We start from the raw sequence: 26,474 nt of genomic DNA, 5'->3' as shown, positions 1-26,474 counted from the left end.
ATAGAGTCAGAACAAACTCAATATTTGAAGGCTATAGGGAAAAGAAAAGTTTTTAGCTGAGTTTTAAAAGCGGTGATTGAGTTTGTAGTTCTCAAGTGTTCTGGAAGAGCGTTCCAGGCGTAAGGGGCAGCAGAAGAAAAAGGACGAAGCCGAGTAAGGGAAGTGGAGGTCCTTGGGCAGGCGAGAAGCAAGGTTTAGCGAGCTAGGTTGATGTTTCATTTTATTTTTAAAGCAGCTGACTATTTCTGGACATCTCTCGGCTTGGCTGTTTAATAAATTTAATTGGAAATTGGAGTAAATTTTATTCTCTTGCCTATTCTGAGGGTTGGTATTACCCATGCACTGGACTGTTTGCAAACATTCTAACTTGATAGTTAAGGAGGAGGAAGAAGCTCTGAAAAAGGGGGCTCTTCTCTTTATATAGAAGTCAAAAGCCCGGATTCTCATGTATCCAGGGTAAGAGTTATCAAATAAAATTATTCCATAACAGTTATTAATAATACTGGGTGGTGACAGCCTACCTATGAGGGGTGTAGAGAAAGGGTGTCTTGCAGCCTGTCCTACTTCACAGGGTAGGAAGTACAGACCACAGAGCCTGTTGAGAGAGCAGTAATTGTGTTGCTGGATGTGATTGCCTTCATGCCAGCTTGCATGGACTACAGTTGGGCTTCCATAATGTGTGTTTGGTTGAAATTTGTAGCTTGTCTGTACTTTCCCTCCCCCAATGGCTTTGCAAATTAGGGGGGGCCCTCAGAGTTTTAGTTTTATTATGTTTTTTTTTAAAAAAAACAAAACAGTTTTGTTCTAGAGAACAGACTGCCACTTCAGATAACTTCTTGGTACTATACTAAAACATATTGGTGGTTTTCAAGTTTCTGAGAAACAGGCAGGATGCAAAATCTTTCACTTCAGAAGCCCAGTTCAAATCATGGTTTGGTCATTGATGTTCAACCCAGTTGTTTAGTGTCTTACAGGAAATGACACGAGTAGATAGTGGGGCACTTTTTGTTACGGGGAAGGCATTTTGCATGTGTATTACAGTAAGGAAATCATTATTCCAGTTGAAATTCTCATTCTTACTTGCCATAAAGAGGCTACATCTCAGTAGATTTGCTTCTCTCTACATTAAAGGTGGTTTGATGGAACAGAAATAGGTCTTGATGGTTCAGTGTCCAGATTGGGATATTCAAGAGCACTGGTCCTCTGTTGCAATAAATGGGGAAATGTTTAAAAAATAATGTTTGGAAGTTCTTTATTTTGCAGTTAAAGGATTAAGGAAGTTAAGTGCCACAACTATTCTAGTATGCATTGGGAAAATTTAATCATTAGAGTGAATATTCTCTCAGCTGAATTGAGTGAACAGCCCTTAAGTATGGGTGTGCTATAAAGAGTAGCTATGAGTGAGAGAGACAGGATTGCCTTATTCCTGATGGCAGTTGAGTCCATCTCATAGAAGTATAGGGACTAGAAACTGAATGAGTCATTCTTTTATGGACTTTGAGAGATGGGAAGTCTATGAAATGACAGTAAATGCTGCTCATGTAGCCTTGACCTGTTTGTGTGCAAAATGATTTGCAAATGTTTTTAGTCCTGATTTAAAGTCAGTCCCATCTCAGTGAAACTGTGGAACACTCTTGAGCCCCTTCTTAAGAGCAGTGGAACCACAGTTATGCTTGCTAGGTATTTGTCATATAGGTTTGTTTTTCTCTTCTTTGTCTCTCCAGCTTTATTGTGCATGTGCTCTGACTGCAACCAGTCTAATGCCACATGTGAAACAGATGGTGCCTGCATGGTCTCAATAACAAACTTGAATGGGGAGAAGCATTACGCCCGAACCTGTATCCCTGAAGTGAAACTGGTTCCTCCTGGAAAACCCTTCTTCTGCCTGAGTTCAGAAAATGTGCTCAACACACGTTGCTGCTACTCTGACTACTGTAACAAAATTGATCTTATTGCACCCAGTGGTAAGTAGGTTGAAGGGAGTACACTGCAGCCCATTCCATGCAATTTAAAAACACTGATTTTATTATTAGTGTGGTATTCACACTAGCCTCAATTCAGCACCAGAGTTTCTCTTTTTAATTTTAGAGAGCTGCGGCTATTGGGCGGTATAGAAATGTAATAAATAAATAAATTTTATATTGCTAACTCGAAAGTTCATGGCAGTATTTAATTTGTATCTATTTATTATTAATATTTATTGACCTTGTTTCAGCCATAGTTCTCAGGCCAGTAGCACAATAGCTTATTCCCACATAAGGAGATGAAGTAATCATTTCTTGTTTGCAACTGAGTTTTTTTTTGTGTGAGGGGGGGAATTAAGCTAGATGAATGAGCATTCTCTGTTCTTAAATGGTGGGGTATGGCTGGATGGAGTAGCCCTCCTTTTTTTGAGGTTGGCTCACAGCATTATTTTTTAAAATTACGTAAGTTCACAAAATGGCATTTCATCTGGAATTTCCGTATTAGGGTCACTTTGTAAGTCAGGGATGGGGAACTCTCTGAAGCAATTTGACCAGGCTGGCCCATAATGCCTCAGGCAAGGCCCTGCCCCTGAAGCCTAGTGGGAAGGAGGATCCCTGCTATTATCTCCGATCACTGAATAGAAATAAGAGCAAAGATTCCTCTTACTTAGAACGCTATGTGCTTTGCCTGCCCTGCATCTAGCTGACCACCCCTGAGCAGTTTTTCAAAAATCAGGCCTAACAGATTTTATCTGATTTTCATCAGAAACACCTAAGAAATGAAGACTCCAGATTTTGATTTTTCAGTTTAAGCTGAGAGCTATTAGCCAAAGGTAGAGATTTCCCTTTTTAATTAGTAATTTTTCCTTAAGGATTTATGTGCTTCAGGTGAAGGACACTTTATTTTTAAAACTGCATCCTCTGGCCATATCTAGTGAGCTTGATCTACCTTTCTAATTAGGATTTTTTTGAGATGTTTTATCTGGTTTCATATTAACGTTTAGAGTTTGTTTTCATTTTGGTTTTTCAGTTACCAGGTTTTGTCTGTAATTTTATTTTGACATGTGTCTGTGATTACATACTGGCTTTGTGCTTATCTTGTGTTTTTCTTTTGACTGGAAAATAATAAAAACTGAGGGGAAAAGGGTAAGAATAGTTGTTAGCATCTGATTGTAAGCCTATGCGGCAGGGTCTTGCTATTTACTGTGTTATCTGTACAGCACCATGTACATTGATGGTGCTATATAAATAATAATAATAATAATAATAATAATAATAATAATAATAATAATGATCACATGAGATGGCCAAGTGGATTGTGTGCAAATACCCTACTTGATTCCCCATTATATTCTATTTTCCAACCTTTGAAACAGTCGTAGCCATGCATGTTTTAGAGTTCTGTTCATAACCTAGGCTGGAGTACTTGTGCATTAAATTCCCTGCTAGTTATTGTATATTTGGAGCCTTGCAGCAGTTGAATGCTGCCTCACTAGGTTTTTGGTCTCTTCTTTGCCGAGGTCCAGGTTGGGAAACACATGTAGAAATAGCTTTGGCTCCCTCTTGTGGCATTAAGTTCCATCACAGCCCATTTTTTCGCTTTTAGTACTAGATTTTTTTTTTTAATAATTTTTATTCATTTTCAACACTATATAAACATAAATAAACATTACCAAAATATAACTGAAACAAAACACAATAAGAAAAAAAACATCAAATATCTACTGCATACATATTGAATAATTGTTGAGTACAAATATCAAAAACTATTACATATACCTTATCATACTACAACATCTTCGTACTTAACATAAAAGTGCACCCCCCACCTCGGGATCATTCTTGAGTCCAAAATCTAATCGTTTCTTCTGCTGGTGGTTTCCCACTTCCCTTAGTAAACACAAACACTAGGAACTGTTTCCAGATTCCTTCGAACTCATTTATTTTAGTTACGCCTTTTCTCCACTTAATATTACATGTCAGTTTATCATTAATGGCTATGTCCCATACTTCTTTATACCATTCCTCAATAGAATATTCCCCTTGGATCTTCCAGTTCCTAGCTACCATCAGTCGTGCTGCAACCAACAAACTCGATATCAGCTCTATAGTTCCTTTTCCACACTTTATATCTTCAAATAGTGACAGCAATGCTATTTTTGGTGTTTGTTCTATTTTCATTCCCACTATTTCTTCAATTTCTGAGAACACCATCTTCCATAATCTTTGTACATATTTGCATTGCCACCACATATGTAAATACGTTCCTTTTTCCCCACAACCTCTCCAACAATTTGCTGAATGTTGATCACTTATCTTATTCAATCTAACCGGGGTTAGGTACCACCTCCATAGGATTTTAAAATAATTCTCCTTTATTCTTACTGATAAACTTCTCAACACTCTTTGTTTCCATAGTCCCTCCCAGCTCTGTCGCCCTATTTGTATCTTCAAATCTGATTCCCAAACCATTTTCTCTGTATTCTCTCTAAACTCCTTCTCTAACAATATTTTATATATTTCACTCATTAATCCTTTTGAAACTATACTCCCTCCTTTCCCTTCCTCCTTACTTACTACTAATTCTTCAAACCTCGTCATCTTTCTGCACATTCTATTATCTTTAATCCACTTTTTATTCCATTGCTCTAATTGACCATATTCTAGCCAAGATAGCTTCTTCTCCTTTAACAAATTTTCCATATCCTCTCTTGTTTTAATATCTCTTACCCAATCCTTTAATCTTATTTTATTTTTCTCTTTTAATATTTTACATAATCTACCCTTTAGATCCTCTGGGAAATTCTTTAACATTATTATCGGTGCTAAGGGAGAGTTGCTCGGAAGCAGCTTCCCTTTAAATTTACTCCAAATTTCCCATTGAGTCCTCAGGAGTGGATTATCTATACTTCCAACCCACTTTCTTCCTCCGTCTTTAAAAAAAACATTCTCCAAATTCATCTCTACCTTATTTATGGTTTTTTCTTCCATCCAATATAAATCTCCTACTCCCATAATTGCTTCTACAACATGTCTTAATCTATTTGCTACGTAGTATAATTTTATGTTTGGGAGACCCATTCCCCCCTTTTTTTTGGCTTAGGTACCAATTATTTTTATTCACTCTTGCTCTCTTTTCTCCATTACAATATTTATTAATAATATTTTGCCAACTTTTTATCTCGGTTTCTGATATTTTTATAGGTAACATTCTAAATACAAAATTAATTTTAGCTAATATCTTCATTTTTATTAAGGCTATTCTTCCGAACCAAGATAAATTTAATCTTTTATATTTCTCCAATTTCTCTAATACCTCTTTCTTTAACCTCGTTAAATTTTCCTTTTCAAGATTCTCTAAATTTTTTGTAATTTTAATTCCCAAATATTTAATCTCATTCTTAACTTTCAATTCCATTCCCTTAAATTCCCAATCCTTTTCTTCCTTCTTGGTATAGTTAAACAACATCATCTCTGATTTAGACCAATTTATTTTTAACCCTGTAATTTCCTCAAATTCCCTCAACTGATATTTAATTCTTTCTAACTTTCTTAATGGATTCTTAATGGTCAATAAAGTGTCATCCGCAAACATGTTTAACTTTATTTCCCTTACCTCTCCAATTCCTTCTAACTCTTCATCCTCCCTTAGTGCTTTCGCCAAAACTTCCATAACCATTACAAACAGGACCGGCGAGAGCGGACACCCTTGTCTTGTTCCTCTGGCTAGTCGTATCTTTTCAGTAAGTCCGTCATTTACCACCACTACCGCCGTATTTTGGGAATATAGCTGTTCTATTACATTTTTAAATTTATTTCCAAATCCCAATTTATCTATAATACTCTTTAGTGCCTGCCAGCTCACACAATCAAAAGCTTTAAAAATATCTAATGCCATAATACCTGCCTTAATATTTGCTTTTTTAATTACATTTATTACATTTAAAACTCTACCCACTAAATTATGCATATGCCTTCCTACCACAAACCCACATTGATCTGCTCCTATATATTCTGCCAAAAATTTATTTAGCCGTTTGGCCATAATAGATGTAAAAATTTTAGCATCCTGATTTATTAAAGAAATAGGTCTATAAGAATCGGGATTAGTCAAATCTTTATCTGGTTTTGGGATCAGAATTATCACTGAATGTTCCCATGATTCAGGTATCTTCTCTCCTGATAATATCCTATTATAAAGTTCCATTAATTTTGGAACTAAACAGTCTTTGAAGACCTTATAATATTCTGGACCCAAACCATCTGCTCCCGGTGATTTACCAACTTTTAACTTATCAATAACCTCTTCAACTTCTCTTTGAGTTATTACTGACTCCATTAACTCCTTATATTCTAATTTTATTCCCTTCTTTATAAACCTTCCAATATACTCCTCCACCTTTTCTTGTTGACTTTCTTTACCCTTATACAATTCCTGATAGAATTCCTGAAAAATTTTTATTTTAGCTTTCATTGCATGACAATAATTCCCTCGGCTATCTTTCAACGTTTCTATCCCATTCCTCCCTTTTTCTTTTTGTGTGAGCTTGGCAAGCAACCTCGAGTTCTTATCACTGTTTTCAAAATATTCCCTTTTCATATACATTAAATTCTTTTGAATCTCTTCTATATTTAAATTTTCTAATTGTTTCTTCTTAGCTTGTATTTCCACTAATTTATATTTATCTTTAACTCGCCAATATCTTTCCTCCAAGTTTTTAATTTCTATCTCTAACTTTTCCTGTTCTGCACGTTGTTGTCTTTTTAAACTACATGTTTCTCTAATACAGATTCCTCTTGCTACAGCCTTCATGGTGTCCCAAATGACTGACCCAGCTGTTCCTCCTTTTTCATTAATTTCCCATGACTCCGACAGTTCCTTCCGAATTTTATCTACTATTTTATTATATTTCAATATCTTTGTATTCAGCTTCCATCTATATGCCTCTTTATAATCTTTCTTAACTGTAAATTCTAGACTTAACAAGGCATGATCAGTTACTTTTATTACCCCCATTTCCATTTTACAGATCCTCGTTGCAAAATCTTTTGAAACAAATATATAATCTATCCTGGAGTATGTATGATAAACTGGGGAAAAGTATGAAAATCCAGGCCTATTCCCGTTAAGTAAACGCCACGAATCTAAATAATCATTTTCTTTTACTAATTTATTCAATATAGTCATATTGTTCCTCTTTTCAGCATTAGTGGGATTTGACCTGTCCCGTTTATTATCCATAACCATATTAAAATCCCCCGCTAATATAGCATACCCCTCCTTAAATTCTTCTATTTCTTTAAACAACTTTATAAAAAACTCTCTATGCCTCTTATTTGGGGCATAAACATTAATCAAAGTATAGACCTTTCCCTCAATTTTACCTTTTAACATAAGATATCTGCCCTTATCATCCTTTTTTACTTCTTCTAATATAAACCCACTTTTTTTTGAAATCAAAGTGGCCACTCCATTTTTTTTCGATGTCCCTAATGACTTTTCATAATAGGCTAACCACTTTAATTTTATCATATTCGAATTCTCGGAGCCTTGGTGTGTCTCTTGGATCATTATAATATCTGATCCCTCTTTATTAAGCATTTGTTCTATTCTCTTCCTTTTCACGACTGCCCCCAAACCTTTAACATTGAGTGTTGATACCTTTATCTTTTTATCCATAATCACCCTTTTGAAATCTCTTCCGATCCCTTGTGCTCAGCAGTTCAAACTTGCTTACATAAAAAAACAAACTCCATACATAAAACCCCCACCCTCCTACCCCAATCCCTCCTCTCCTACCTTCCCCCCCTCCCCACCCCCCCACTCTAATCCCCCCCCCATATCCCCGTGAGTCTAGTACTCCAGCCATCTACTTTAAAGGGGGGGGGGAGGCAGTGCTGCGCCTGGCCGGCAGGTTTCTATATTAGCATTTCTATTTGCAATTATCTCCAAACATAATTAACAATTCTCTTACTCTCCAGATGTCCCAGCCTCATTCCCTCCCCCACCCACTCCAGCCCCATTTGCTTCCCCATCCAGACCCAGCCTCTTCAGCAATTCTTTACCTTGATCCAATGAGGTTACTCTGTGTTCCCTCCTCCCATATGTAAATCTTAAGAAAACCGGGTAACCCCATGCGTATGGAATTTTGTTCTGCATTAACATTCCAGTTATTGGTTTAATACTCCGTCTCCAATTTAATGTATGTTGAGAAAGATCATTATAAATTTGCACTGCTTTGCCTTTATATTGTAACTGGGTCAAAGATCTCAATTCTTTCATGATTTGCTCTTTTTTATAATAGTTACCAAATTTCACCAAAATATCTCTAGTCCCTTTGTAGTTTTGCCCCCCCACGCGGTGGACTCGGTCCAGATCCGATCCATCTATTGGTATGTCAGGCATCAGCTCTTTGAACCAGTTCAGAATGATTTCTCTAAGATCTTCTCCTTGTATCTGCTTCAGCTGCTTTATTCGAATTGAAGATCTACGAGATTGGTCTTCCAAGGCGATCAGACGTAATTCCCATTCCTTAAATTGAATATTTGTTGATTTTTCAAAAGCCTCTTGCTTCTTCTGGTCCAATTCCGCTTTTGCCTCTATCTCTTTGATCTTATCCGAGTTTTCTGCGGTCTTATCCGAAAGAACACGCATTTGTTGTCTAGATTCATTCATTTGCAGATCCATTTTTTTAAAAATGATGATATTATTCTCTACAATAACTGCCTTAATTTCTGCTAGGGAGGGAAAGTTGCTGTCCATTGCTTTTCCCCCTTCAGCCATATTCTTTTCTTTATTTGGTACTGTATCCAAAGAAACTGGGTCTATAACTTCGTCTTCCTGGTCTGTTCCAGGGGCTGTATCTTCCAGGTGGGAGAGGTGGGTTAAATTATGATTTGAAGGTTTCTTTTTTTGTATATTCAACTTTTCCCACTTCTTAATCTTTTTTTTAATGTTGGACATAGGACCCTTCTGAGTAGGGCATAAATCTTAGAGCCCCCACTTCCTTAGCAACTTTTACTGGCTTCTCTTCTATGTGCCAAACACACCACCTTCTTCCCGAGGGGGAGGAAATATATTCAGTTCACAACAGCATTCACTAGAGGGGATCAGATCCAATCATTCACAGTTTCTCAAAATCCCACATCTCCCTCACAGAATGCTGTTTCTTCCCCTTCACCCCCCCCCCCTTCTCGGCACACCGCAAACAGCTTCCACTTTCCACTTTACAAAGATTACAGCAAACAACTTCAAAGCCAGTATTTCAATCTTTCCAACTTAAGATAAAGGATGAGAAGTGAGGATCGCTGTAAATCAGATCAACGTCTAACAAGCATAAGTTCTTTCTTTTCAAACTGCGACATCAATCATGTTACTTTACTTTCGGTTTTGCCTCTGCAGTTTATAAAGACATTCCGTCAAGCTCACCTCATCCCATCAGCTCTTCTCAACACTTTCCAGCTCCGATAGCTTTTATAATCATTTCCTGTCGTTTGCTCAAAGATTTATGCCCATTAAAAAATAGATAATTGCTTTTTCCGGCAACGCCGCTCAGAGCCTCAGAAGAAACCTGCCACCGCCATGGCTGCCAAGCTCCGCCCCCGCTTTTAGTACTAGAAAGCCTGTCTACATGACAGATTTTATAGAAAGGAGACCTGATTTTAGAACACTTGGGCCAAGGTTAACATATACTTGAAGTGTGTGTTAAACAAAGCATTTGGATTAACTATGGCTAAACCAATTAAGAGTGAAAAGGGACTCCTCGATGTGCAAGTGATGCTTAATACATATTACTGTATTTCTTCGATTCTAAGACACATTTCCCCCCCATATAAACGTCTCTAAAAACGGGGTGCATCTTAGAATCGCGGGTGTGTTTATTATTTCTTTGAATCAAAGCTTTTTTTCTGTTGGTGGTACTGAAATTAGAGTGCGTCTTACAATCGACGGCGTCTTACAATCGAAGAAATATGGTTAGTAGCTGGCATGTTTGTTTGTTAAAGTAGCCAGTTGTTGCATGTTGCTTATCCATGCAGTTCCTGTCTTCTATACGACATAATAACAGCAAAAGCCACACCTGACAAATGTTTTTCTGCCTCTTAGTTATTCAAGGCATGGGAGTTGTTGCTTTCATCAGAATGGGCGAATCTTCAGGGTTTTGAAATTTAAAAAAAGAGAGAAAGAATTTGAGGTTGGAATGATACAACAATAGAGAACTCTTGAGAGGGGATGCAGAAGACGCTGGAGAAGTCCATGGAAACAGCTTATGATACATAGAAAAGATACCCGTTTTCTGGCTTTTCATCAGTTTTCCATTTGTAATCTATATCTGTATGGGCCAAGACTTCTAAAACCAAGAGATAAACTACTAAAAACAAGAATCACTTTGGTTTATTATTTTGTGATTACAGTAGCCTGGTTTGGGTGCAGTGCTAAATTGTAGTTAGTATTGTGATCTCAAGCCTGCTCCTTCCTCCCTCCCCTTTCCTCTTGCCCAGCCACAAGAAAGAGAACAGAAACACCCACTTCCCAATTAACCATAGTCTATCCTGGTTCAGAAGAAGTAACGAGGTGTGAGTAGTTGAAAATGGAATCAAATGCTTCTGATCTCCTTATGGCCATGTCAAAACAGGAGATATTGGGGGAGCCCATGAACTCGAGTCTCATTAAAATAACAATGTAAATTCCAGCTTTACTTCTCCATTAGTATTTGGTGTGTGCCTTCAGATCTGTGATATGCAGAACTTAGAGCATATTGCTAAAATAAAACCTGGGATGATAATTGTTTTTTTAATTTGAAGCTGAAACATTTCCCCCCTCTCCTTCCAAGGACAAATGAAAGATGATGAAACTCCTTCCAGCTGGGGGCCTGTGGAGCTGGTGGCTGTGATTGCAGGACCGGTCTTCCTTGTGTTTGTTATTATGATCATAGTAGTTTTTATCTTTCACCACCACCAACGAGTATACCACAATCGTCAACGGTTGGATATGGAAGACCCATCTTGTGAAATGTGCCTATCCAAGGACAAAACTCTGCAAGATCTAGTGTATGATCTGTCTACCTCTGGCTCTGGCTCAGGTACAAATACCTTCCTTTTTATGCAAAGGCTTTTTTTAATATGTAATGTTCCTAGGCTATGGAACATGGCTCTACATTTTTATATATAAAACAGTATGTTCTCTTTAATTCAACTCCTTTAACGTGATGAAATTCTGAAACCATTTTCACTGTTAAGGATTGCAATTAAATAATAAGTGTTTAAACCAATCACTGAGCTGCCCTCTTTGTTTCCTAAATTGATTGCAACTCAAAAGTTCCACCCATAAGTCTGTATTTGTTCTGAAACTGAAGTGAAGAATTCTCTCTTCCACAAAGCTAGTTCTTAGAAGTGATGTCCCTTTTTCTCCAATTGCACAGTGAAAAAAGAATGGTGTATCAGGTTCTGCCCTTCCCGGTGTAGAATATAGTTAACATGAGACTTGCATTTACATCAGCTTTGTATTTTTATTGTTGTAATGCTTCTCTTTAGCGCAATCTGGAGAATCATTTATAGTGTTCAGAATGCTTCACAGTAATTTTTACAATAACCATATAGGATGGGTCATCATTGTCCCCATTTTTCAGACATGGGGCTGGCTGAAAGATGGGCAAGCCATTAATGTGATCTAGTGCACCCTTGGCTGAAGTGAGATTTGAACTGAGGGTTTCCCAGTCTTCCAGTCCTAACCATTACATGAGCCAACAGCACACGCAACCATGTGGACACTCCTCCAAAGGAAAGAAGTAACAGACGGGTTGGCTGTGAGTGTGTGGGTGCCATGCCACTCTGGCTTCCTTTCATATGGGATTCTCTTCAACACCTTGTACTACATGTTCAACCCTTGTACTACCTGTTCAACCCTTGTACTACATGTTCCTGCATGCTTGATGTAAGTACAGGACTAAGCACTGGCAGCTAGGCACACTAGTCACTAGGCACCCTGGAACTGCTGGCTCTGAGGACCTGTTCAGTGGCATGGTTGCTCAGCTGCTGTTGAGGTTCCCCGCACTATGGATCTTAAGGAGAGAATTGCCACATTGGTCCCCAAATAAGATTAGGAAAGTTTTAATTTAGGTTCTTGAAAGGTTTATATTGTTCGTGTCCGCCCTTTCTCTATTTTAACCTGCATCCTTGGCTGGCAGGTTTGCCACTCTTTGTCCAGCGCACTGTGGCTCGAACAATTGTCCTGCAGGAAATCATTGGCAAAGGTCGTTTTGGGGAAGTGTGGCGTGGTCGGTGGCGTGGTGGCGACGTAGCTGTGAAAATCTTTTCTTCACGGGAAGAGCGATCCTGGTTCAGGGAGGCTGAGATCTATCAGACAGTCATGTTGCGCCACGAGAATATTCTGGGATTTATTGCTGCAGACAACAAAGGTATCTTGCTACTTCTTTGTTTCAGTAAGCAAACAAGGGCTGCAGGTGTCACTGAAACTTAGCATTGGTGTGCAATGTTTGTGGTGGGTGACTGGCATGGCTAAAACGATAGCCTACATTATAATTTGGTAATGGTGATGAAGCCCCTTATGCCTCTTTGCTGCATTGTTGTGGTATCTTGAAATGTGCATGAACATTTTATGTGTGGGAGACTAAAAGTGGCAACATGGCAATATTCAGTGAGAAGCTGCTTTGGATAAGGCTGAACCCTGACATTGAAAGGAAAAGTGGGGATTTGAAGAAGCAATGAGTGGTGGAAGCATAGCAAGGCTGAAGAAAGGAGGACCAAGAAAACTGCCTGCAGGAAGGAGCAGGCAGGTAAGGAATGCTGGAAAGCTGGGGGATTGTGGACCAAAGAGCCAAGGCAGCATAGGATTGCCAGTTCATTCCCCTAAAAGGCATCCTATATGCTAAGAATTTCATAAGGGAAAATTCAGCCAGGGCAGTTTTTACAGAACCAAAGAACACTTGGAGCCTTGCTTCACTTCCCACTTTGAGATGGACTGCAATAGCAATCTTTGGTCTCTCATTATCAGCTATTGTAAGAAAGAGGAACTGGTCAAATTAACATAGTTGGAATGTGTGAGGAGTTCAGTGTATGACTTGCTACATTTCCCGATCAACATGTCACGTTCTCTCTTGGGAAGGCAATGAGTTCAGCTTGTTAAAGAAAAAAAAAACTCCCTTCACAAAACTGATTTTATTACAGACAGTGAATAGATTTCTCTTCCCGGACCTTCAGAGCTCTAAAGCTTTGAGGGCATCTGCCTTTTGAACTTCAGTAGCTTTGAGTTTTGAAATTGGCTCCTTTTATTCCTTTCTCTGTGAGAATGAATGTGAGGCAATGTTCAAGCAAAACCTTTCTTGGAAGGACTTGGTGCTAAGTAAATCCGAGGACTTAATTCCTGTCAAAAATTGTCTGGTTTCCTCAGTTCTGTTCAAGCCATCAACTTTCCACACATCTTTGTGCATGTCAGTTATAATAGTAGATACCTTTTCCAAAGTTGATGTTTCTGTATCAGTTTAGCTGTATTTAGCTGTATTGAGAAACAGTTCCTGTTTTATAGACTTGTTCTTGTATATGTCATGCAAAATTGATAATCTCATCAGGAAGCAATGTTAATGGCTGTTCTTATTAGTAGCTGTTAAGTGTATTCACTGTCTGATGATGCCAAGACTGGCCAGTATTAGTCTGACTTGACAGGCTAATTGCATGGAAGTGTACATAATATACAGTGTTATTTCTTGGCCCACAGAGACAGCAGTAGTTTAATCTCATAATAATAACACAGCAAAGTACTTTGGTTTGGAACTGTTCACCCTGCAGGAGTAAACTAATGCTGTATGAGATGGAGAAGTCTCTGTGCTCCACCACCAACACACACTGCCTTGTCTTGGCAACTGGATCAAACAACATCAGGGATCTGTCCTTGTACTACATCTCCAAGAGATCATTACCCATTTATTTTTATTTTATTTATTTAAGGATTTTTATGCCGCCATTCAGCCAAAAAAGGCTCTCATGGCGGCTTACAAAAGTATTTCTTGACAGTCCCTGCCCACAGGCTTACAATCTAAAAGACATGACACAAAAGGAAAGGGGATTGGGAGGGAGGAGGAGGAGGAGGAGGGGGGAAAGGAAAGGAAATTCAGGCACTACAATCTTAGTTGGAAAGTTCAGCAGTTACAGGTGACAGCAGGAGGGAGGGGGGCTCTCAGCTGGAGCTGGACCCAGGCACGGTGGAGAGGTGCCTGGCTGCTGCTTCCTCCCTCACTGGTGGCCTCTGCAGAGACAGTTGGTAGCAGGAGGGCGGGGGCTCTCAGCTGGAGCTGGACCCAGGCACAGTGGAGAGGTGCCTGGCTGCTGCTTCCTCCCTCACTGGTGGCCTCTGCAGAGACAGTTGGTAGCAGGAGGGAGGGGGCTCTCAGCTGGACCCGGACCCAGGCACGGTGGAGAGGTGCCTGGCTGCTGCTTCCTCCCTCACTTTTGGCCTCTGCAGTGACAGTTGGTAGCAGGAGGGAGGGGGCTCTCAGCTGGAGCTGGACCCAGGCACGGTGGAGAGGTGCCTGGCTGCTGCTTCCTCCCTTCCCACCCATTGACTTCTAAGACAGGACAAGCAACCTTTCAGAGCCCAAGGCAGTCAGTGGTGACTGGCATTCTATTACTGGCATTCTTTTCTACATAAGTGTGCTAGGACCAATTCCTGTTGGGTATCTTAGCCACAGAATATCCCCAAATGCATGTATGCTACTCACTGCGTTTCCAGTTTGTCTCATGACCTTGGGACATATAGGCAACAGATCTGTTCTGGGAATTGCTTCTTACTGGGCGTGAAGGGGAACCATTGCCAGGTCAGCACTCCATAAAGTTTGTACATTTGTTTAAAACTACAGGGAATATTAAACTGGGACATAAAAATGAGTCTGAAGTAGGGGCATTTCTTACACTAAACTCTGTACAAATGCAGTTGCAGCAAACATCTTTCTCAACAGTATTAGCTTTGCTGTTTATAAGATCTCCTGTTCTTAAATAAATTCTGGAACAAAAGTAAGGCTATAGTTTTCCTTCCCATTTAATGCATCTTTTCCCTTATTTGTCTTTCCAACAGATAATGGCACTTGGACCCAGTTGTGGTTGGTCTCTGATTACCATGAGCATGGCTCTCTGTTTGATTACCTCAACCGATATACTGTAACTATTGAGGGGATGATTAAATTGGCTCTGTCTGCTGCCAGCGGACTGGCACATCTACATATGGAAATTGTGGGCACCCAAGGTAGGAAACAGAAGTATTAAAGATATAAATTCTGCAGTGGTCAGTTAAAATATGCAAGAAACTTCTGTGACGATTGAAGGACTTGAGCTGAAAAAGATGACATAGTTTATTTTTAAGGTAAAAGCAGAAACAAGGTTCAAGGAGGCTGGTAAAGAGACGAATTAAGGCCCAAACTGGTTGAATAAGAAAAGTTTTGGAGGCCTAGTTAAAGATAGGTATACACTAGTCTGGGTCATGCATACAAATCCCAGTTTGCTAAACTAATTTATCAGCTGGCAAACAGCATGAAGACCACTCGTGGCTTAAGATTCTAGTCAGTAAATTGACATTAAACTATAGCTCCCCATTTTTGATACCGTGCGAAACTGTAGATTAAGCTAACCAAGATCAGCATGAAGAAGGGATGACAGGATGGGAGAGCAAGTGGTCTCAGTGTCACCCTCAGCTACTAAAACGTGGTTTAACAAGCTCGGAAATGTACATCCAGACTAGACTAGTATCTAAACTAGAACAAGCTAACACTGCTGTTAAAGTAGGTGCAATGATTCTTCTTCGTGGTCTCTGTGCATCACACATTATGGGCTCTGCACCTGCGCAGGACCAGCTCCGGGACTTCTATAGCTGAAAATATTTTTGGGCGGGAACCCCTCCCCTCGGGGCTTCCCGCCTTAACTCCTCAGTTCTCTTCAACCGCCCGTGGGTCAACAGCTCTTTGCGTGGACTCCTGGTTAGTTATTTACCTTGCTGAAAACTCCAGTTTTCCTCTCTTTTCTATCTTTTCTTCTCCAGTTTTCTACCTTCTCTATAAAAAAATTAAAAAGTTGTTGTTATTAGTATTGTTAGTTAGTTTTAGTATGTGCCTATGGCACTAACAGCACTATTCAAGAAGTGCACTACCTGTGGGCAAAAAATCTCCCAAACACAAACACTGCCTATTGTGTTTGTGTTTGGGAGAAACACACGTGGTGGAGTCCTGTGCGTTTTGCCTAAAGTGGCAGTTTTGGAGGGGCATAGCTCAGTGTGATAAGAGCATATGCTTTGCACGCAGAAGGTACCACGTTTGATCCCAGCTTCTCCAGGTAGGGCAAAGAAAAGAATCCTGCCTGAAATCCTGGCGAGCCACTGCCAGTCAGTGTCCATGATACTGGGCTCGATGGAACATGGTCTGACTCATCAAGAGGCAGCTTCCTATGTTCCTTCCTTTTTGCTTTATTCTTGACAAATCTTTATTGACTGATACACAGAGGGCAACTGTAGATTGTCTGTCTTCCTGCTTTGTTAGGAAAACCTGGGATTGCACACCGGGACTTGAAATCCAAGAACATACTGGTGAAGAAGAATGGAACATGTGCCATTGCAGACCTGGGTCTGGCTGTCCGCCACGACTCTGTTACTGATACAATAGACATTGCACCCAATCAGAGGGTTGGAACAAAACGGTAAGGCAATATCACCCAATCAGGGTAACAGTATTGATGATTTTGTGTGGCCAAAGACATAGCTGGACATGGCTGCAAAGGCTTTCTTTATACTGTTTTTTTTTCTTAACTGCTTGGCTGTCTAAAGTTCATATTGGTGTTCTGGCTATTACCGGACATTTATCATCTGCTTACTCTTGCTGATTTTATCTTGCAGCATTAGAGTTGAATATTTGACTTGTCAGAATAGACAGACAAATATTTTTAAAGCGTCTTTTTTGTTGTTCCAAACAAGTTATTTTAATCTTCAACATATCTGATATTAAAGTTAATGACAGAAACTGCTAATTTCACTAATTAGTGAAACAATATTTTTTTAAAAAAATGGTGATAAACATTTTATAAATATGAACACCTCACTTAAAAGTTCTACCGTTACACTGCAATAATATAACTTTAACTATAGCTAGACAAATAGCACAAGGATTTCCTTCCAAGGAACCTGAGGCAGCATGCATAATCCTCCTCCTCTCCATTTTATCCTCACAACAACAACAACCCTGTGAGATAGGCTGGGCTGAGAGTCTGTGACTGGCCCAAAGTCACCCAGTGGGTTTCCATGGCCGAGTGGCGTCTAGAACCCAGATTTCCTGCCTCTCAGTCCAACACTCCAGCCACGACGCCACACTGGCTCTATTCTATTTTCATGAGCCATATACTCCCACCCCACCCCCAAAAAAGAAATAAAAGCAGATTTGCATTAATCTAATTTGTTTTTCAAATAAATTATTTTGACTTTCCCTGAGTGTCCCTAATTTAAGACACAATCCTGTGCGTTACATGTCTTTTTCTGTCGAAACATGCATAGGATTGTGCCCTTAATGTCTCAGTTGCAGCAGAATCCTATGTGTTTTACTTCAACTAGTGTTTTCAGTTCTGTAAATTGTTATTGCTTTTCTAGAAACATTGCAGAGCAGGCAGGCAGACTTTATGGTGAGAAAGATGGAGTCATTGACAGTCTTAGGCAATGACCTTTGCCACAAATGACTGCTCATGTTCCTGTTCCTGTTTGGAGATGCTTGCAGTTATAGTAGGTAGCTAGTAGGAGAGGCTTTGCTGTACTGCTAGGTTTGCCCCAACTACTATAGGGCTTTTGTTTTGGCTTGTTTTTCCCCAGTGTATAACATTTTGAGGTAGCTGCTCGAGGTGGCTGTTCCCGTTATCTTGAATGTGGTTTTTTTTTTTTAACAGAAAGATAATCAATACATTTAAAATTTAACAAACTTTAAAGATTCGGTTTAGTTGAGTGGACTTTCGTCCAAAGAACTCTGCCATGAAAATGCTGGTCGTCGAGCCATATTTATTACACTGCACTGAGATACCATTATTAATAATAAGGTCTTACTCATAATAGATGACATGGAAATGCTTGATATATAGATATGTATGGTGTGTGACCCTAATAGACCCATAGCTGTTAATCTTACTTTTCTTTCTGCTTTAGTTACATGGCTCCTGAGGTTCTTGATGAAACAATAAACATGAAGCATTTTGATTCGTTTAAATGTGCTGATATCTACGCCTTGGGCCTAGTCTATTGGGAAATTGCTCGCAGATGCAACTCAGGAGGTAATAGGTTTCTTTATCTTCTGTCCACATAGAAATTAAGAGGGGTTTCTATTGGCTTTAAATGTTTGAATAAGGGAGAAGCATTCAAGTGCATAGAAACTGTCAAGAGGAAGTAGCTTGGACCTACAGTAAGCTAGAGATGTAATGGAAAGAGCAGGAAGATTTGCTGCCTCTCTTGTTTGGAAAAGGAAGTAGTCTTACTGATTCAAGAGATCACTTTGTTTCCATTGAGTCAGCATTTTAATCAGACTCTCCCTAATGGGTTTGGTTGGGATTATTGGCATTTGTTTTTGTGGTGGAGTCTTGGTTCTGGATGAGCTTTAAATAGTTGTTTCTGTTCTCTTGGATACACTGATTCTTTAGCAGGAAGGATTAATCACAATCTCCTGACATAATCTATATGGCTGCAAAATTTGTTCCAGAATAAGTGTGATATGCCTATAATTTGGATGTTTTTCTTTTGTATTCTTTGCTGTGGACTGAGGAAGACTGATTATTTTTATTTATTGAGTAGTAGAATAGGAGATGGAGGATACACAATGAATAGCTGTGACTTACGCTGAAGGAACACATTAGGCAAAAGCAGCCTAACAAATGGGAAAAATAAGGGAAAGGCAGGAAAAGTAGATGCATACAAAATTTCAGATGATAAGAAACTTCAGATGGCAAGCAGAGAAAACAAAAACATAAGAGGTTGAATAAACACAAATAGCAAAGATGGAACTGGCTTCCAATCTGTTTCCAGGCACAATTCAAAGTGCTGGTTATGACCTATAAAGCCCTATACGGCTCAGGTCCAGGTTATCTGAAAGACCGTATTCTCTCTTACGAGCCTGCTCATCCCCTGAGAACTTCAAGGGGGGCCCTTCTCTCCGCCCCACCATCATCACAGGCACGCCTGCTGGGAACACAGGAGAGGGCTAGACAGGGAAGCTAGACTGGCTCCCTCCATGGTGTGTTTCCAGAGGCAGGCTAAAACTTTTCAGTTCCAGCTGGCCTTTGGGAGGTAGTCTGAACCGCTGTTTATGTGCTGTTTATGTATTGGGTTTTTTTTAAGTCATATTTTAAATGTTTTACTATTGTAGCATGTTTAATTATTTATTTATTTGTGTATAACTATCGGTTTTAACTGTACATGCTTTAATATGTAAAGCCACCTTGAGTCCCAGTTTTGGGGAAAAGGTGGGATATAAATAAATATAATAATAATATAAATAAATATAATAATAAGTATGTATGTATAGAATAACTATAACAGAGTGTTCAAAGGTTTCACCTGGGGACAGGCAGAACTATGTAGAAAACAATAGAATTTCGTTGGATATTGTCATGGCAGCGTGGGAAGGCAGTCATAGGATTGCACTGGAAGTGGGAGGGTTTCCTCAATTTTTACTTGAGTCTGCTGGAGACCCATTGTTACAGTGGTATATTAGAATAGTTTCATTATATATTGTTTCCTGTCTGTCTTGGAGGGATAACTCAGATTAAACAATGTACAGGTACTGTATTTGCTAAAAACGGTAATAGGTACAATGACAATGTGACTCTCTTTCCTCCCCCTCCCTTTTAGGTATCCATGAAGAATATCAGCTTCCATACTATGATCTTGTGCCCTCTGACCCCTCCATTGAAGAAATGCGTAAGGTCGTATGTGATCAGAAGTTGCGGCCTAACATTCCCAACTGGTGGCAGAGTTATGAGGTATAATTAATATTCTTTCTTTTAGTCTTCAAGACAATCTGCAGAACAGGCAATTCTGTCAAAAAATATTTCACATGAGCTAGGACATGGAGGGAAGCTCTAGTTCAGAGTTTGCATTAAACCAGCTAGAGAACTTTGGCTATTTTGCAGTATAGAAATGTAATAAACGTTTTAAGCAGCAGTTGTTTTATAAGGAGCCCAGTTTCCAGCTCATCCTTGAAGTGGGTGGCTCCTCTTTTCCTCTACACTCTTGTAGAAGTTGTTTCTTGTAGCTCAGTAAGCAAAGCCTGTGCATGCTTTTTATGGAAACTCATAAAGTAACCCTTGTACTAAGCATTTCTGTAGCACTTTTTCTGTGTACAAAGTGAGTTATAGTTCTTGCCTTGACTATAGTTCCAACAACTTGCTTCATTAACATGTTTGGAGAAAAAGGGAACAGTCTCCAGTAAAGAAAACCAAAACTACCTGGAGAAGACAGAGTTTTAAAGTGCTAAAAAAAAGGGGTGGTTAACCCCATGAGGTCTCATATCTTTTTGTGGTTGTAGAAGTACACCTTTTGCTTCACTTGAGAGACAATTAACAATCAGTGGACTTTATTTTCAGTCGGTGCTTTATAATCCTGATGGGAGAGTCAACATAATATAGTAGTTCTCTGAATCAACCACACAGATCCTGATGTAGTATGCAGTTTCAAGTGATCATTTTGAAATGTTATGATGGCACACCTAAACTGAGATCTAGACATGTGGAGGTGTACTTGCTTGACCAGCTTGCCTAACCCTACTGGCTGATGAACTGATCAATACAGATTGAAAATGAACGTTAAAATACTTCTCTAAATTGGCTATGTATATTGTGCAATTACAGTATTGACTCAATTATCAAAAGACCTGCGAGTTTAAGACCAGAGTTGAGGCTATCTCATGTTGGCTCAAGCTCCACAAAGCCAAGAAATTGGAAGCTTAACTGGTGTGCCCCATGATCAGTGAAAATGTTGTGCAGTGTCACAGACTGTGCTTATTTGCAACTTACCCGCCATGCATCCACACCCAAATCCAGATGGGGAGGATGGAGTGCCTGGGACCAGCGAAGATACCCCACATTATCCTGCTTCCGTATTACCTTATGAAACACCTGAGATTTACTGTTTTGCTAGAGGAGCCCTCCTGTGTTGACCCATGCCAGTTTGTTCTTTACATCAGTAGCTGGTAGAATGGGAGAAAGATTTGAGAGGTAGGCCTAGTATAGCAGTAAGGTTAGATGTTTTGTTAGGCAATACAGAGCCAGGGAAACATAGGGCACCTTTGTTGACCAAAGGAAAGTGTTTTTGAAACACTGCTCAGAACTTCCCCAAGCCTGAATAACATACATCAGTAGTTTTCACCAAAATTTGAAAGAAATATATGATATGCAGAGCTGTAGCTTGGAATAAATTAGGATAAATGTGTCAAATTTCAGCACCTTTAAACTTGCTGTATCTGTGGCAATTTTTAGCAGATAGGTTTGAAATTCTGCACAATTTTAGATCATATCATGTCAGTCATTAATGCCAAGTTTCACATTATTAGCTCAACAGGCAACATTTTTATAAGTAGTAGAATTTTCAGGCTTATAATGGCAAAACCTTTAGCTCAACTAAATGGACACTCCTGTGCCCCTTTAATAATGATTTTTACAATTGTACCCAATAGCAGTTTTGTTTATCAGGAAACTTAATATGCCTACGATTGCACCAGTAAGCTTATCCTCACCTGTGTACAACTGGGCTTTTAATCCCAGTTAATAGAAGTGGCACTATCCATTATGGTCAAAAAGGTAGGCTATGGTGACTGAAAACCCTGCTCTCAGGGGTAGAGAAATGCCCCCATCTCTAGTGAAGTGAATTAGCAAGGTCACATTTGTGTATTGATAGATCTCTGTGCATTGGTGCTTTCTGTGAATAAGCAGAAAGTACCGTCACAGCATGAGCCATTAATTCTATGAGGAATAAAAGAGCCACAGAATTTGATATGCTGTAGAGAAATCCCTGATGACATCTCTCTCCCTATGTTCTTAGGCTTTGAGAGTAATGGGCAAAATGATGCGAGAGTGCTGGTATGCTAACGGGGCTGCACGACTAACAGCTTTGCGAATCAAGAAAACTCTCTCTCAGCTCAGTGTCCAGGAAGATGTGAAAATTTAGTCTGCAAACCCCATCTTGAGGAAATTGCACAAAAGCTGCCATGCTAGAATTGATATGTGGTGGAGAAGGCCTACCTCGAATTTCTACACAGCCTGCTGCTATCAACTGGACAACATGGCCTGCAGGTGGTTAGGTGAGGGGGCTGGACTTCACAGACTTAGCTCTCTTCCTGGTTTGGGAGTGAAATACATCTTTTTCTAAACCCCTCCTGTGAGCATAAAGAGGGGCTTGTATAGAGAGATGTTGGCCACAACTGTAACCTTTGTTTCTCTGATGGAAATCCCTGTAAATTCTACTGATGTGCTGGTTGGGGAAAGCTTTGTGGCTTGGGAGAGGAAAAGACTTTCTCATGAATGGAAAGGGGGGCTTGAGGACTGACATGTACACACAGAAGCCTTGTTTACTCCCCCCCCCTCCACGCCGGTCTCGCCGTGTGAAGCTCCTGGCCCTTTTCTAGCTTGACAGGTCCTAAGCCAGTGCAACCATTAGTGTTCAACAGTGTGTGCATGTGCAAAGGTACGTGTCCCTCTGCCCCTTTGGTATGTATTGTGTCCACTTGTGCTCCTGTGCATGTGAAAATGTAGAACGTCCTCTTGTGAAGTGCAGGTGCTGGTGCCCTCTTTGTCAACTAGTTGATCATTAGCTGTCTATCTTCTCACTAGGGAGGGGTAGAGGTCTGCCCTGCCAGTTGTTAGACCTAACAGGGCACCACACAAATTGTCTCACTGCCATTCTTCCCCTTTTTTTAAAACAGGGAATTTGTTGTTGTTGTTATTTAGTTTCAAGATCCCCCTGTAATGGTAATGCTAGGTAGCAACCATGGCCCAGCAAGCAGAGCAATCTGCAGAAGGAATCAATGTCAGCTGAAATTGGTTCTCGCTCTGGTTGAAGGAAGAAAGGCAAAAGAAAGGCTGGGGAAAGAGGTTGACGGTCTAGGAGCATTTCCCTTGTGTTTTTCAAGGTGCCTTTGGCAGAGCGAAAGATCTATGGGTAAATATGCATTCAGAGACTTCCTGGCAAGATTTGCCCCTTTAGGAATGATGACTGCAAAATGATTTTTTTAACAGAAAACATGTATGTGGAGTGTGTGTGTGTGTTTGTATGTATGTATACTCATACATACACACACATATACATACATATAGTCTCCCATATTCTGGAAGAGACAGCGTGTCACTTGGGGAGGGGGGACATTGGGAATGAATTAACTGCATGCATTTTGTTTCAGTTAAATGATCAGGGTGTAGCAAGACTGACTTGGCTGTTACATTTGCTTTGGGAACAGCCTGAGACTGTATTACAATGCAAATAATGCATTGAAAACTCCATTGTATGTGGGTTGGGTTGGGTGTTTGTGATAACTCCTGAAGCCATAACTTTTAACTGGAGTAGTTTGATCATTATTTTTAATTCTTATTTTAATGGGAGGGTCTGGATTTTAACTTTTTTTACTATTCTTTATAAGAGAAGTAAAATTGATAATTACCTCTCATTCTGTTTATAAAGAAATCACTGCAAAAAAAACCTGAAAAAATGCACACAGCTCAATTTTACACTGGAACTGTTTCTACTCGAACCATGAGCCCTGACTTCCAAGGGGGAGGCGTTGTCTTCTCTCTGAGACAGGGCTTTTTTTAAAAGAATATAAAACATGATGTGTTTGCTGTCTGTGGGTGTTTGTCACTTTGTCTGTCTCTCTTCCTCCCCTCCCTCAGTCCCTTCTCTTATCCTTAACTGTGTCAATGTGTAACACTGAAGAGTTGTTGCATTGTGAATTGGAGTCAATTTTACATGCTCCGTTTTGTTTGAAATAAGCTGTTGCTTCCTCTAAGGCTGTTTTTGAAAATCTCAGGCGTTCTTATTCATGAAAGAAGATTTGGAATCTGTGCTTCTGATTGTAAAACTTGCCTTCCTTTGTGATTTTGTTCAGATCGTTTCTGAGCCAGAGGCTACCACCCATCTCTAGCTAAGGGGTGCAGTTTACTAAAATCGTCCCTATATCTCAGATTTAAGATGAAACCTTGAAGTTTATGTAGATCATGTATTCCTATGTAAGAGAAATGGCATCTACATTGGTAGCTGAGGATAGTATATCACAAAGGTTGAAATTTCGGAATCAGGTAATAGGAGATGTGCATAATTCCATTGTTGAGTCCCCCTTGATTAAAAACAAAACATAAACCTTCTTGTTATGGATAGTTTGGAGAGTTGTAGTGGCTGTGAAATTAATTTGGTGCTGAAAGGGCAATCCTTCTCATAGGTATATTACCCCAAGAAGTATTTTTCCCAGAACACATGTCCTGTTTCTGTTGTACACATTACCTTTATGATATTGTAAGCTGAGGTACACATCCTAGAAGTACCTTTTCTTCAAATCATTGTAACTGACTTCCTGTAAAGGCAGTTTGAATTGGAATGTTATTCTCATTTAATGTGTTAAAATAATTTGCTATACACACATATACATATATAGATATGTAGACCCTATTATCTCCTCCGTATATTAAGCCAACTGTGTGGTGCATCTTGAAGTCTAAAAGGTATAGACCAGTGGTTCCCAAACTTTTTCAGATAACCGCCCCCTTGGTTCCACAAACTCATGCCCAGTGCCCCCTACCCTACACTATAAAAATCATTATTCAGAATAGCGGTTTTCAGCGACCCACTAAGGAAGATAATGACAATAAAATTCAAAACAGTAACAATTAATTGAATATTTATTCAAAATCCGAAGCACCCTCCGCAGGCTTACCAAGGGAGGGAGGGAAAAGAGAGCGAATGCCTCTGTTTTGCAGCCGGGGTGGTGGGGCACACCAAGCAGGGTATGTCTCTTCATTCGCGTTTTGGTGCTTTTGAAACATTTCAATTCAATTCAGGACTCTTCTTAAACAGTATTAATACATGTGTGGATTCTTCCCCTATATGGCTTGGGACCAAACTACCTTCTCCCATAAAAATGTCCCTGGGTTTTAAGACCTTCTGGAGAGGTGCTTTTCGGAAAAGACCACCCCGAGCACCCCCCTGCCACCCCCTTGCCTCTTAACGCCCCCCCCCCCATGCAATCCCACCGCCCCCAAGGAAGCGGTACCGCCCACTTTGGGAACCACTGGTATAGACTATATCACAACATTGGCTGATATTAGCTATACATTTATCTGTATACATGACTGGCCTCAGGGACAGAAATGATCTGTGTGTATTACTTTTTCATCACTCTGCCCGAAAAGCTTTGGAAATGTGCAGCAGAAACATAGGAATAAATTTGCTCAATTCCAATCTACAGCCATATCAGAAGAGGAATAAGGCAGTTCTCTAAAGGGCATAGAAAAGCACTACAGCATTTCAGCAGTGCATGGCTAAATGCTCATTGAGAACATTTCTGTATTTTAACAGATACCTGCCCAGTGGCATGTGGAAGTTAGCTGTAGATGCAAATTACAATGGGTTGAAGAAGGGTAAATTTCCCTGGTTCCACTTCAATGGATACAAAAATACATTGGAATAGAAAATGTTATGTCAAATTCACAGGACTGTTATTCCTCAACACCCCCCTCCCCATTGTTCAAAGAAGTTGGTAGGTTCCTTCACAAATTGGACCAATAACTATCATGATAAATTAATTTTAAAGTGAACAAACAACTAGACACAATTGCACTACTTGGTGTGTGTTTGTCTTTTCTTAATACATGAAAAATTAATTCAGAAAAGCAGGAGTAATACATAATTGTACAGTGATCTGCCAAGATCCTTTAAAAAGCTGAGGGCACATAGGAGAATAATGGAGAAGAATAGCCTCCACGAGTTATCCATAAAGTTCAGTGATCTGAGTAACCCAGCTTCTTGCAGGTCACAGGATAGAATTCTAGTTCTTTAGTCCAGTCGGGGAATAACCAACCAGATTCATCTTGGCATCAAATAGATATGGAAGTGTCTGGTGGCATCAGACCACCAAATGGAAGAGGTCATTTGCATTCCCCTTAATCTTCAAATCTAGAAGGTAGAAGTTCTTGATTGGTGCTGTTAGATTCTGGCAAGTGGCACACTGGTTTCAGAATAGATCATTTTTGGTACTGTTGTTTGTCTCCTCCCCACTCCCTCTTTTCCTCTTTCCTGCCCTCCTACCCCTGACACCTACTTGACCTTTATATTTGTTTCAGGTTTTGTATGTTTTATTAGAAAAAGACTGTAAAATAGCCACTTAAGACACTTTACCTCCTCAGTATGCAAATGTAAATACATGTAATATAGGAAAGAAAACTTTTGTTTTAATATAAGAATGAGGCTGTCCAATTTTCTGTTGTATATTATTAAAAGTTTGTTTTTATTCA

General features: G+C 39.7%; 1 protein-coding gene across 1 annotated transcript in view; it reads left to right on the top strand.

Moving 5' to 3' along the window:
• ACVR1B (activin A receptor type 1B) overlaps nt 1–26,474 on the top strand; it is a 52,035-nt gene extending 25,561 nt beyond the window's left edge. Inside the window, exons 2-9 of the mRNA XM_063119858.1 lie at nt 1,725–1,964; nt 10,796–11,044; nt 12,149–12,379; nt 15,049–15,216; nt 16,499–16,655; nt 18,139–18,263; nt 19,834–19,964; nt 22,021–26,474. Coding sequence (XP_062975928.1) covers nt 1,725–1,964; nt 10,796–11,044; nt 12,149–12,379; nt 15,049–15,216; nt 16,499–16,655; nt 18,139–18,263; nt 19,834–19,964; nt 22,021–22,146 — 1,427 coding nt within the window. The 3' untranslated portion in view covers nt 22,147–26,474. The remainder of the gene's footprint in view (nt 1–1,724; nt 1,965–10,795; nt 11,045–12,148; nt 12,380–15,048; nt 15,217–16,498; nt 16,656–18,138; nt 18,264–19,833; nt 19,965–22,020) is intronic.

Source organism: Elgaria multicarinata, chromosome 3, assembly GCF_023053635.1.
Source record: "Elgaria multicarinata webbii isolate HBS135686 ecotype San Diego chromosome 3, rElgMul1.1.pri, whole genome shotgun sequence".
NCBI lineage: Eukaryota > Metazoa > Chordata > Lepidosauria > Squamata > Anguidae > Elgaria > Elgaria multicarinata.
The sequence above is the reverse complement of the archived record's forward strand: the minus strand, read 5'-3'. Positions and strand labels throughout refer to the sequence as shown.